A 13,576-nucleotide genomic window follows, 5' to 3' on the forward strand; every position below is an offset into this window, starting at 1 on the left:
GGGGACTCCGGCACCGGGGTCGGGCCGGGGTCGCGCCGGTTGCTTGGGGAGTCCCCCCCGGCGCCGGGAGGCTGCTCCTCGCCTCAAGGTCAGGCCCCGCCGGGGTAGAGCCAGAGCCGGGAGGTGCTGTTGCCCTTGTGTGGTTTGGCCAGGCCACGTACGAATGGCATTGGTGCCGGCGGGCAGCACGCCGGCTGGTGGCGAGGGGGGAGCGGGCCGGCTCTATGCCTGCCGCCCTCCCCTCCTTCCAAGGTGGTGTGGTGAGGTGGTGCGCTTTTCCAGCTCAAAAAGGAAGAACACGCAAACAGTCTTGTGCCTTTACGCCAGGTTATTCGTGGCTAGGAAACTTTACTATTATAGATATACAAGCTATATATAGAAGTCTCCTTCAATGTACTCTTCAAAAATTATGTCTATACCGTTTAAGTGCTGTGGGGCAATTACTTTGGCTGAGGGCAGGGTTTCCTGCTGTTCAAGGGTGTTTATCACCTTGATACTTTTTACGTAGTCAAATGATTCTATGCTAATCTTCAAACCCAGGAGCTATAGTTTGTGGATAGGAAGTGTGCTGGAGAATTATTAGACTGATGGGCCATATATATGGTTTTGTAAACCGAAAGGACGCTTTGAGTAGGTGACCTTGAAATTGCAGTACTGACCTCTGTGTGTGTTCTTGGTCTAGTACTGAAAATGGGAGATATTGAGAAGGGGAAGAAGATCTTTGTCCAGAAATGTTCCCAGTGCCATACAGTTGAAAAGGGAGGCAAGCACAAGACTGGACCCAACCTGAATGGCCTATTTGGACGCAAGACTGGACAAGCTGAGGGCTTCTCTTACACGGATGCTAATAAGAATAAAGGTAAGCTTAAAGGTGTCCTTATGAGTTACTAGGGACAAAAATACTCAGTTGTTGGCAATAGTTCTAGAAGTATTGAAATCTGCCCAGAAGCAAAATAACATGGAGGAAAAGAATATAGATATGTTTGTCATTTTAAAGTCACTAACGATCTTCTTTTTTTCTCTCTAGGTATCACCTGGGGTGAGGATACTCTGATGGAGTATTTGGAAAATCCAAAGAAGTATATCCCAGGAACAAAGATGATTTTTGCGGGTATTAAGAAGAAGTCTGAGAGAGCAGACTTAATAGCATACCTCAAAGATGCCACTTCAAAGTAAAAGTTATCTGCTGCCTTATTTATTTCACAAAGGAGATGGCAATGGAAGTGTCTGTGATGAGATTGGTTTTTAAACTTTCTATTTTCACATGTACTGTGTCTAACCTTAAAATCTGTCTTACCCATCAAATACGGTGGGTCACTGGTGTACACGCTTGTTTGGCAGCCATTAACAATGGAAACTATGTAATTGGGTTGATTTAAACGACTATAGTGTTCAGTCATTCTTGATCATAGAATTAAAAAAAAAAAACCACCACCATTTCCTGCCTCTTCATTGTTTAAAAATCTATTAATAATCAAATTGAGTAATCGTCAACAGCATAATAGCTTTGATAGCCCAACTCTTCCAGATTAAAAAGCAGGGTGGTTTTTGGCATCTTCCATCATACATCTTCTGTTACATAACTTTAAAGATTTTAAGAAGAAAAGGCAACAAAGGCTAAAAAAAAAACCCTGAGATAATATTTTTCTAAATTTAATCAGTGCTAGGTGTTGTGGTATATATTAATCTGTCTAAAGCTTGCGATAAGAATGCATTTCATCTGACTTAAGTACTATTTGTGAAATGGCAGTTGTGCCCAGCCACTTTTCTTTTATCTAGGGGAAGCATGTTACCTAATGTACCCAGACTTTGACAGCTGCATGCACCAGTAGAGTATAACTCCCCTTCAGAAACATCTTCAAATTTTTACATAGTATTGAAGCCTTTTGTTCACTAAATCTTCTGAAAACAGCCATTCTTGGTGTAATGAATAGAACAGAAAAACATCCTGTTCTGGAAATACAAGTGCTAAAGACCAAACTGAGAGTTATTAAATCTTCTTAATTCAGTAAAAGTGTTCACCTAAAATCTGTTACAGGCAATTTCAGATGAAGGGGTACACGAATGAATGCGCTGGTAGACTAAAAGGAAACAGTCTTCCTCTGTGCCTGGCTGTAGCTGATGTCATTACTTCCGAAAGTTCTGTTTCGCACAGTGTAAAGCGGTATTTTTAATGTTTTAACTGCATTTTTTCATACTAAGTGAATTGTTCAGATGAATGTATTTACTGTGTACCAACAGTAAGGCATAACTCGGAGCAATCAATACTGTAAATTAAAAAAATTAAAAGTCATGTTTGCTGTATGTGTCTGAAATTAAGCAATAAACTGTGGGAATGTAGAGTAAAGTAGGCCATCCAGCTTTACATCATTAGGAAACAAGACAAGGAACAGCTCAGCATGAGAAAATGTAAATGCTAATGGAGTTGGGCTGAGAAGTACTTAACAGTGTGGTGAGGTTAGAAAGTATTTTGGACTAGAACTAGCAAAGCTAAGCTCTTCCACCAGTGTTCTCTTTAGCAGCACTTTTGCTGTGTTTCCCGAGTGGAATGGGGGAGAAAAAGTAGCTTGAAAGCTGTAGCTGTGCTGTAGGATTGGCTGAGTCTGAGTTACGTCAAGTAGAATAGTGAGCTTAATGACTGAGTTCCATAGGCTTGTTTATTCAGAATTAATGAGTGGAGAGAATTAAGATCAACAAGTTGTCTCAATGCTACCATAGTTTTTGTGACTTTTTCAAATTAAGTGTGAAAGCAGCATTTTGTGCAAATAGAAAGGCAGACAATATTAACCAGTAGCAGCTTCTTTACTAAAAGCTTGTTAAGAGATACAGTCAAGTTGTAGTAGTTAGTGACTGTTCCAATTACCAGAAGTGATGTTCATCATAGCACCTTTATGGCTATGCAGACCTTAGCTTTCACTGTGCCAAAATCCTGATAGAGTAGTTGTAGATACACAATGGAACCTTACCCAGCTCTGCAATCTTCTGCAATGATTACGGTGGATTGCATGCAGAGAGTTGTGCCACTTCCTGTTCTGTCGGCACCTTTATGATAGGACAAAAAAACCCCTTTGTGATCTCCAAGCTGCTTTTCTTCCCTAGTTGAGTTGGAGAAGAAATGGACTTGTGGAGGAGAGGATTTTGCAGTAAGGTGGTATTTAAATCTGCACAGGCAACAATTTATGAAAAGTCAGTCATCTATCATCAGGAGAAAGCAGTGATCCTTTGTCCAAAGCAAGTAGGGGGCAGACTTTAGCTTTGTGTGTTCAGTCTGTAACTCGGAGGCCTTGGTGTAATGACAAGTGCACCTTATACACACCACTGAAGATGGAGAAAATTTAAACTTTTTCATTCTAGATGGGGGATGCATCCTTGTTTACATTTTAGGGAAAAGACTCTTCTGACCTTTGCCATTTCATTTTTCTCTCTATGTGTACAGCCCTACACAGTAACAGCTTATAATATTTGCTGTAGCCATTTACCACTGGACAAACACAATACGATGGTATTTCTACTAGTGGATCAGCAAAGTAAGAATATTGAAATGGAAGAAAGTTAGAGTAAAGTATTAGTGCCTGGGTGGTTTTTTTGCAGGATGGAAGGGAGGTGTCCAGATTGCTTGTGGAATCAAGCTTTAGTTTTTTGATTTCTAGTTTTACAGAGTAGGAAGAGTGGGGTTTACCTTTGTTTTATGAAATCACAGAATTAGTGCGTGTCTAAACTGATACCGCTATCAGAAAGAAATTTGGTATTTCAGTAGTTCTTTTACAGTTCCAAATTAGGGAGTCAAGGCACCATTGCCAAACATTGCACCATCCCATAAAAATGATTCTTGGCTATGAGTTTGCAGATTTGATGGGGCATGTTTTTAAAACTGATCTTGTGATATTTTCACATGTAGTTATGCAAATGCATGAAGAATGTCAATGTCAATAATGACTCAAAAAAAGGTAAAATTCAAAGGTACACTTTTTCACAGTATGGCTTTTCAAAACCAAAACGAGACAGGTAGGATACTTTCAAAATTGTAAAAGTTATTCTTTGTGCATCCCAGTGAAATTTAGTGATACAGAAGCTGTTTTTTATTTAGAATAACAATTCAAGTGTAGTCTACAAATAGGTAAATTTGGGAAAGTTCCATTCGTAGCCATCCATGCAATTGTAGATAATTGCTTCTGTTAAAGATCTGTTAATTTTAATAGATCTAGTCTTGTGTGGGATTATAGAATACTTTTTTGGTATAAAATACAGTATCAGTGATCCAAAACAAATGTGATACGTTATGCTTCTCTTACAGGGGAGAACAGAAATTAAAATTAAACAGCTAATAGTTAAGAATTATTAGATATTCTAGTTTCTCATGTATATCAAAGGCCATCGAAGTGCACACATTCACCTCTGTAGTACACTTCATCATATGCTTTTATCTAAAACGCATCCTAAAAACTCTTCCAGGGCCAAAGCCAACAGAATTCTCTGTGTTACTGCATATAGGATAAGTTGAACCGTTTCAAAATGATGTCCTGAAAACTAGGTTGTTCCGGGAGGGGAGCAGCCCAGAGCAGTAGGAGATGTTAACCCTGGGGAAGGGTGTGAAATCCTGTCCCTTTCCAGCGTTGTAATGCCTGAGTCGGGACTCCAGGTAGTTATTGCCATCTGTTCATGATTCAGAGCTTGCATGTAAGTACTTGCGTGTTTTTTTCCAAGGTCGTTCTTTTGATCTGAAATACAGAAAATATGATGGTCACCTTTTGAATAATTAGTTTCTGGTTAGAGGTGTCACAGGAGGTGAAAGATGTGGATGACACGTTTGCTGCTGTGACAGGATACAGATTCATATCACCAAAATTCCAGAAGGCTGCATTAACCACCAAACCGAATGTGTGTGCTAGGAAGAAGATGCTCTATACCTCCGTTGGAGCTGTCATTCTGCAAAAGGAGAGCCAGAAAGAAAATGAGCAAAGCTAACTATAGCATAGTGTTCAAAACATGTACCTTGGAGCAGGGGAGAAGGTGTGTTCTTTCCAGGTTGTTTATGCATTTAATTTTAAACAGTCTTGGATAAAAATAAACCTGGCAGTGGAGATCAGAAGTCATTACTCTGCTGGTTTTACATCTCATTAACGCTGTTCACTGCAGCTTGCTCAGGCAATGTGAGCCCCTGCCTTGTTCCTTTCAGAATCACCCACTCTCCAGATGCATCTTCCCCTTCCTCATTCTCCATGTGTTAAAACATAGCTTTGTATGTACGACCGTGCTGTCCTTGTCTTACCACACTGCCAGTCTTTTGGTTATAAACACTCAAAAGCTGTTGACGGAAACGTCGAGTAGTGTTCTCATCCTTGCAATAATCTGCAGAAATTCACTGCTGATACCTCCATTCAGTTGTGACTGTCTGTTGACAATTTCTTTTTGAGATGTCTGATGGTTCTTAATCTCTGTGGCATTGCCTTTTATTGATCTTTTTTAATTGTAAATTTTTAATAGGGCTAACTAAAGCACATGGAGTTTTATGTGGCTTTTACCTGCACTCTGTTGGGTTTTTTTTACTGAATTGCAGCTTAATGATGTGAGCGTTCCCTCATGTGTAGTAATTCCAGACAAGTAGGAAAAATGCACCACATACACCAAATTTTAAAAATATCATTGGTGTTACCTACATGTCACTGGTAGCCTCAAGAATCTGGTGCTCTTACTCAGGTTTCATTGCAGGAATGAACGTACTGTAACCAGTACATTCAGGGAAAGGCTGTAACCAGCTTTTCCCTGAAAGCGTTTCTCCTTCCATTGCTGATTTGTTATTTGGAGAACAGAGAGTAGTGGAAATCAGACTTCTCCATGTCTTACCTTGTTTTCTATACAACTCTGTCATTTTATTTCCAATTATTCTGTCAGTTTACTTGCTATTGTTATTAGATCTCCAGTTCTTCCAGTGCTTTCTTTAAAGGAAAGGTAACCACATTTTTAATTCCACAAATTTTTGCCACAGTGAATGATGTTTATTCTAACTCTCATGTACAAATTATCACTGCTTAGCGTAACCATTTGGTCTTTGTCATCTTCATTTTACGTGTTATGGTTACAATTTGTACTACTTTTGTATGGGCTGAACTGCAGGCAGCTTCTTGTACTTTCCTATTCAAATGTACTCTTTAATTTACACATCTCTTAACTCTGTAGTGAACTGGTTTTTAAAGTTTCCAGGTAATGACTTGACTTGAAAAATCCTTCTTTCATTGTCTTTTTCATTGTTTAATTTAAAAAAAAAAAAAATCACTGTAAAGCGTTCTCTTTTTTTAACTATTCCTCACAGAATGACATTATATTTAATTATTTTGTATACACCACTATTTTGGACCCAGCTATTCTTATGTATTGAACAAGGATTGTGTCCTTCACATGGATACCTGTGAAATAGTCTTTTCTTGTGAGCCTCGGAAACAATGCTTCCAAAAAGCAATCAGGGTAAGTGCTGAGAAACGTCTGTAACTGGCACGATTTGATCAGTTTATTGCTTACACCAAATGAACAGGAGGGGGAGCCAATGTACTAAAAAGCTGCAGAAGAAATCGTAACATGGACTTGAAGGTAATTTTGAACAAACCTTGGACAGGTTGAAAGACCAAATTCATTTGTACAAAAAGCAGTTTTACTGCAAGAGCTCAGCAAAAAAACGCTGGAGGTGATTAGGACAGCTGAATGCATTGATATGTCTGCAATAAGTTTAGGGCCTTCTGAATTCTTAAACTGATTTATGTTTCATATTTCATCAGGATAGCTCAAGTTTGAAATAGCCTGTATTAAATTTCAACCTATTAAAATGGTCAAAGATTCAGTTAGAAAGCAAAATGTTTCTTTCTGACTACTCAAAGACTCTTAATCAAGAGTGGCAATCTCTAATGCATCCTCTGGCTTTGTTCCTGCTGTGGAGCTCACCTTGATATCGTCAGTTGAAGTATTATGCTTGAAATGGATATACAGATCGTAATATAGTTTCTCCACTAGCAGTTAGGTAGGAACATGATTACCTTTGTTAGTAAAAATGCACTTCAATTCTGGGTTTAATACTGTTTTATGGATGGTGTTTGACGATAGACTCAAATTACTCTGAAAACCATGATGTTTCCTAAAACTAGTATAACTAAATACTAGCATTATTGCAATATAAGGTCCCAGGAAAACTAACACTTGTAACATCGAGTCAGAATTTTACTTAGCTGGGATATTTCTCATGGGGATATCAATGTTAATTTAACTATCAGTATGGATTTTCTGACACGTGCCCGAACATGAAAGCCTTTGCAACTCTTCAAAAGACCGTGTTGCCTTTCTTCATATCAATCCACGGTCTGCGTGTATGTTGCAAGTTAAGCTTGTCTACAGTGCCTAACTATTAGGAGCAGTGTGATCAGACATTAAAAATTTAGCTCTTACGTGTGTTTGCTGTCACTCCGAATTCTGAGAAATATGACATCTCTCTCTAGACCAGCATGCAATGACACATCAGAAAAAAACTCCCCACAGAAAGAAGCAATCCAAAGGGAAAGCTTTGCAGTTGAAAGATACTTCCACATCAGAAAATCTATCGAGAACATAGAGGAGTCTTCTACGTGTGAACAGGGTCGCAGGATAGAAATCAAGATGACACAAATGAAGCAAAGAAAGGGGAAACAAAGTGGAAATGAAACAAGGTTAGTACAGGGTGAAGTATCACATCTTCTCATTACACGTTCAGCTGATAGAAGGGCTGTGCCTGTGCTTTGGCCTATGAGTAGATGCCAGGTATAGCAGTGTGAAAGGAAAAGCAGTGGAAACCCAGACGCAATAAAAAACAAACTTGCCTACCTTCAGCTGAAGGTTTGGCAACTCTGTGAGTGTTCAGTGAATATCCCTTTGGTTGGATGCCTTTAATTTTGCTTCAGGTCTGTGAAGTCATCCAGTTGACGTTACCTGGCTCCGGGAGTCTGTACTTCACTTCCACTGATTTTAGTGATATGCATTCCACATTAGCAAATCAGCCAGCTGAGAAATGGTGTGATGTTTACTCAGTGCACATATCAAATGATGTTTTGCAGGGCTGTAAGCTCTGATCCTTCTGTAACACTAGAGCCTAATGTCCCCACTTACACAACATGCTTGAGTTACACTGCTGGTGATGGCATAGCTTTAAATTTTGCTCCAGCTTCAAATCTTACCTGAAAAGTACAGGTCAGTTATCTTCAGTAGCTACAGTAAACATAATATAGATAAAAGGGCAACAAAGAAGGGCTCTAGCACAGGAGAGAGTAGTCGTGCAGTAGAATCAGCATGAAAAACAGCCTTTGTTTCTTAGCCAGAATATATATAAAACATGGATGGGGAGCATGCTCTAAGTTACATTTACATTGCAGAATATTTTATTTTTTTAATTTAAGGGTGCTAGTTCTCTGAGCTGCTCTATGCCAATCCAGAACTCAGCTGAAAAGTCAAGTCATTAAGAAAGTCATCAACAAGTGAAGATAAAAAGACCCAAAGCCCAATGAATCCACATCTATTAGGGTGTCATCTGTCTGGCTTAACTGTCTGGCTCTTTAACACCAGTTTTCACTTTCTAGACAGTGCAGCCTGATGCTCTGACTGATCAGGTTAGCCCAATTTATGTTTTTTCCCCAGAAAAGGGTTTCCAATAACCTTTTTTCATTATTTTAAGAAAACTGTTTCTTTGGTAAAGCAGTTGGTTTTATTTTTCTCCTATCAATCAAATCAGTGTCGTGTGTAGCACTGATGCTATCACCAGGAGAGGGAGAAGTCTCAGCGAAGGTTTCTCCCACTGCCGGCAGTGAGCTGGGATAGTCCCCTTCAAGGGTTTCACACCATGGCCTGGAGACAGCACTGTCACCAGTTGTGCACCCACAACAGTTTAGTGCCTGGCAGCTGGGGTGTTTTTGCTATGGCTTTGGGAAGCCTTTCCCAGTCCCCTTTTTGTGATCTAATCACATCAAGTCTCTGCCCACTCCTACAGCGGTTGAAAAAGGGGACGGAGGAAGAGACAGAAACAATGGCCAGTTTGTGCACTGTGATGTAGGGATTCAGTCTGGGACAGTTTCCAGTTTGGGCTGGTGTACTCAGATATGTTTTGCCTCCCAGAGTAATCTCTAATCTTGATCTTACCACTGCCCATTGCTGTTAACGTCTCTGCTATCCCTCGCATCCCCTTTTCCTGCATGACTGCAGCAGTAACTTCCACCAGGTCCTGGGCACATTTGACTTCTTCAAAAAGGGGCAGTCTCCACTGATCTTCCAGGTGGCTGTGATTTTCTTTCTACTGTGTTTCAATTTCCAAACGACCTTTTTTTCTAACCTGAGGCTCACAGATTTTGGTTCTTACTTTAAAGAGCAGCACAGGATGCTCTCTGGAACAGTGATTTCTTAGCAAGGCTTTTGATTTCTCCAGGTCTTTCTTGGGCAACCCCATCACCCTTGTTTGTTTTACCAAAAGAGTTGGGCTTCTTGTTTTCTATAAGATCTTGTAAGTTCAGGGGGGCTGGTGGTGGTGGTGGTGTTCTGGGTTGCTTTTTTGTTTGTTCGTTGGTTGGTTGTTCCTTTGTTTGTTTGTTTTGCAAGAACTAATAGATTTTAATTTAGAGGGCCTGTGAATGGCCCAGCCGGTTCCTTCCTCATGGGAGAAGAATATAATAATATAATCACAAGGCAGCTGTTTTTTTTCCTGTTTCTCTGACTGCTTGAAGGTGACTCTAAGGGACTTCAAATATGGGGTAATTATTGGGTAAGTATTTCTTATTACTTCATCTGCAGAAGTTCACTTTATTGATGCACATCATATGCTCACTTTCTCTTCATTTATGGACCTAATGTAATCTGGGAGCTTATAACTCCACTGAAAGTAGTAGTAAATATCAAGCGTACATTTTATGACAGTGCTCAACATCAAGAGGTTTCAAAGGCAGTTTTCTTAACTTCCAGTAGCACATGTGCATAAGTCTAAACAAAAGCTTTATACTAGCACGATGAAAATGTTTAACTTGGGAGTTTCATATCTGAAGAAGAAAATATTAATCACATTCTGAAATGTTTGACCCTCTGGTGACCCGTCCTGCTTTCTTTTGCTGTCTTCAGCTATTACAGCTACACGTCTCCAGAGAATCAAATACATGGCTGTAGTGATTGCTAAAACGTGCAGCTAGCAGGTGCATATTTTAAGCTATTTTTAAGGGAGTTCCTGCATGAATACAATAGCTTGTTAATTTTTCTTTTATTTTTGTTTAACTGAGGGCCTTGCCTCTCTCTCACACGCATGGAGGGCAGAAGAGGAAAGAGAGGGGCTAGTGAACTCTGACCGCTGTACAGAGCTCTTTTCCATAGCTGTGGATGTGCCCTGTATAGGTGTGACTTTCTCTTTTTCCTGTGACTTGTTCATGGGTACCATTTCTTTCCAGCCATGGAGGAGGAGACCTGCTCCCTTTTGTAAAGCCACCTTTCGAAGGAAGGCCTGTTATTTTGTTGCCTAAGCCCGTCTTTTCCAGTAAATGTGCATTTCAGTCAGTGGAACCAGTCTGAGTTTGTACACTTTTGTGCCTGTTTCCAAAACTGTTTCAAGTGGTGCAGGGTGTTTACTTGATTAACAGGAGCAGAGTTTTCACTGCTCTCAGGAGTGGTACTGACTTAAAGTTGTAAAATTAGCTTAATATTAAATTGCTTTGAACTTTCTGGCTGTGGGCAGATATGTATTTGTTTAAAATTTGCAAGGAGGTGGAATTTTTCTGTCTTGCCAAGCTTTGTAGCAATTACATACTGCTACAAGCAGTTGATAAGTATTGAATAGACTTCTGTTAGTTCAAAAATGCTCGGGTTTTTCTCTTATGCTTTAATGGATATATGAGACTGTGAACCTGCCAATATGCGTTTAATCACAGAAAATGCAAGTGCCAGTAAGTCCACACAATGTGTACAAAGCATGCCAAAGGTGTGAACTTCACTGGTTATTTCTTGTCAGTCTCAGGAAAATCAAGGTCTTAAAAAACTACAGGTGTCAACTAGAAATTAATGTGGCCATATGTCTCACACGTGTTTGCCTAAAGTTTGGCTCCAGTGCTCAAACTTCATTGGAGAGGATTTACTCTCAATATTCGCCTCAGTTTTAGTTCCCTGTCACCATGACCAAAATGAGAAACCTCTCCTGGGCATTGTATTGCCTGGGAAAGTTGGGTGTAGACCCCTGTATTAAAGCACCTCAACAGGGCCTTGCGAGGCTGGTGTATATGTATATATGTCAGGCCTAAAGGTTTGGGCTTTTGTTTTTCAGCTTTGGTTGTTTCTTGCTGATATGTACTTTCCTGGCTTATTTCTCTTTAGCATCAAAGCTTGCCTTGGAAAAACTCAGAGGCCAGTATTTGTATTCCTTGTTTGAATTCCATGTTATGGAAGACATAGGAGAGGCAGTCCAGTACTTAAAAAGAAGCGAATGTTTTGCTGCTGTTGCCTTGAATCCATTATAGCAAGAAAATCTAATTTAATGACTGAAGCAACAACTTTGGTTAAAAACGCATCCTAGACTTGGAATCCCAGATTTATGTCCTAGAGGGATCAACTCTTCATCCTGCATTTATCCAGCATTAAACAGTCTATTTGGAAAGAGCTTCTCTACAGTGAATGGATGATGAACCTCCCCCCAGCTCCTTCTGAAAAAGTCGTGGTTTCTTTATCCTCTCTGAACAAAGTCTTGTCTTGGTATTACTCTGCTGTTTGCTCATTGATTACTATCTCAAATATATATATGTGCTATATTCTCTTGCTGCTTCACAGTGGATGTATAGATAACTAGAGATTAAAAGTCTGCACCGTATAAGTTACTAAAATAATAATTACAAACTCAGTGCACTGAGTGATTTATTTTATTTTTTTTAAAGTCATGGTCCCTAGCAGTTCAGAACTGATAAACTGCATGTTGGATGAAGATAACTAGCTCAGGACAATGTTTTCAGCAATCCTGTTTTTGCAGCTCCTTTCCTACTATTCATATTCATTTTCTCGATCTGTGTCTGAAGCTCAGGAGGAAAATAATCAGCTTTTGTGGGATTTAGACATTACAGTGCTTCTCTATTTCTAAGCACTCAAGTAATAAAGGCTTTGGTAATCGTCTCCAGCATACAGTATTACTATCTTTCCAAAGCTGTCATTGCTGTTAAGTTTAATGGCTACTCTACAATTTAGAAGCAGCTATGAAAATCAAAAAGGATGGCACCACAACTATAGACTGAAATCCAGAAAGCTGTGGTTCTTGCTCCAAGAAAAATATTGAATGCATTAGCAGAATATGACTTCATTAACAACATTAAAAGTTATCATTTACGGGAAGGCAAGATCTACTTTGGCACATATTTCAGTGAGTGACAACAACTTTTTGAATATTTCAACTAACACACATTGACAGCAAGTTTAGGGCAGCAGATCTAAAAGCATTTAAGATTACAGCAGTGTTCTTTAGAATAATATGGAGAATTGTTATTGCACTCATTTTAAATTTTTTTAAAAGACATTTTTCAGACTGTTTCGTGTATACTAATGTTCATATATAATTAAAACCCCAGGCATGTCTCCTAGCTAATTATGTTGGCCAGTATCTTTCCAAAATATTGTCTTTTGCACTTTTTTTTTTTTCCTATATAGTAGAAAAAGAAACACGTTCTAAATTTTGCTTCTTGGTGGCTTTCATAGTTTTGCTTAGGGTTGACTTATTTTTGGGACAGGGGGGTTGGATTGTTTTCTTCTGCTTCTCCTTCATCCTCACCTCTATACATGGAACCTACATAATTCTTATCAGTCCGTTCTGCAGCCCTGGCTGGATTTGTTTATGATCTCTTATTTCTATCTAGCCAGCGGTGACTCCTCTCCTAGGCTGCTGTCACTGCTACTGCCACACTGAGATTTAACTTTTGTGACATTATCTCTTCTGGGAACAGCAGGACAGATTTCTTGGATTTCTGCAAGCCACCTACCTGAGTAAGAATATACCACTCTGCAGCTCAAAGACTGCTATTTTTTCCTGAGCCAACAAAGCAATATTGATAATTGTCCTTAGTTGTTTTGACAATTATTTTTTTTCTCTTCAGTCTCATGATTGTTACATGAATAGCTGCTATAATTTTTATTTAGGACAGCATCATTCAATGTTTCAGAAAATCAGAATCAATTTCAATTAGGCATTTCCAATTATCTTTTACTTAGAGGAAAAAAAATGAAAGTGGGTAGGAATGCTATTGTGTCTCTGGAGATTTCTTGCTGACAATTGTAAGGCTGGATTCTCTTCTCTTTTACAGTGATACAAATCAGGCATAAATGTAAGGCACAATGTAAATGTACGCTGGTGTAAAAGGGGGACTGGGAAAGGAGAGGAAAGGCAGACAGGATGTTCCCATGTCCTAACTGGTTCTGGGTGGCTGCAGAGACCAAGCACACCTCACCGTAGCTTAGAGCACCCAGAGGAGGTGGTGGGGGGAGAGATCTGGAAACCAGGAGAGCCTCTCAGCAGCTGTGATGCCTGAGGTGCTGCAGATCCACCAGGACCTGCCTTCGCTGTGCC

At 39.6% G+C, this 13,576-nt stretch overlaps 1 protein-coding gene across 1 annotated transcript; it reads left to right on the forward strand.

Moving 5' to 3' along the window:
* Positions 1–686: 686 nt before the first annotated feature.
* LOC104281523 (cytochrome c) lies at positions 687–1,428 on the forward strand. Its single transcript, XM_009879534.1, has 2 exons — positions 687–859; positions 1,028–1,428. The coding sequence occupies exons 1-2, from the start codon at positions 691–693 to the stop codon at positions 1,174–1,176; spliced, it is 318 nt and encodes a 105-aa protein (XP_009877836.1). The 5' UTR covers positions 687–690; the 3' UTR covers positions 1,177–1,428.
* The last annotated feature ends 12,148 nt before the right edge of the window (positions 1,429–13,576 follow it).

Source organism: Charadrius vociferus, unplaced genomic scaffold, assembly GCF_000708025.1.
Source record: "Charadrius vociferus isolate BGI_N301 unplaced genomic scaffold, ASM70802v2 scaffold262, whole genome shotgun sequence".
In the NCBI taxonomy this organism is placed as follows: domain Eukaryota; kingdom Metazoa; phylum Chordata; class Aves; order Charadriiformes; family Charadriidae; genus Charadrius; species Charadrius vociferus.

Coding starts and splice junctions, on each gene's coding strand:
- LOC104281523 (XM_009879534.1), top strand. CDS start 691: ATGGGAGATATTGAGAAGGGGAAGAAGATCTTTGTCCAGAAATGTTCC. Junction 860..1,027: donor GGATGCTAATAAGAATAAAG/GTAAGCTTAAAG, acceptor TTTTCTCTCTAG/GTATCACCTGGGGTGAGGAT.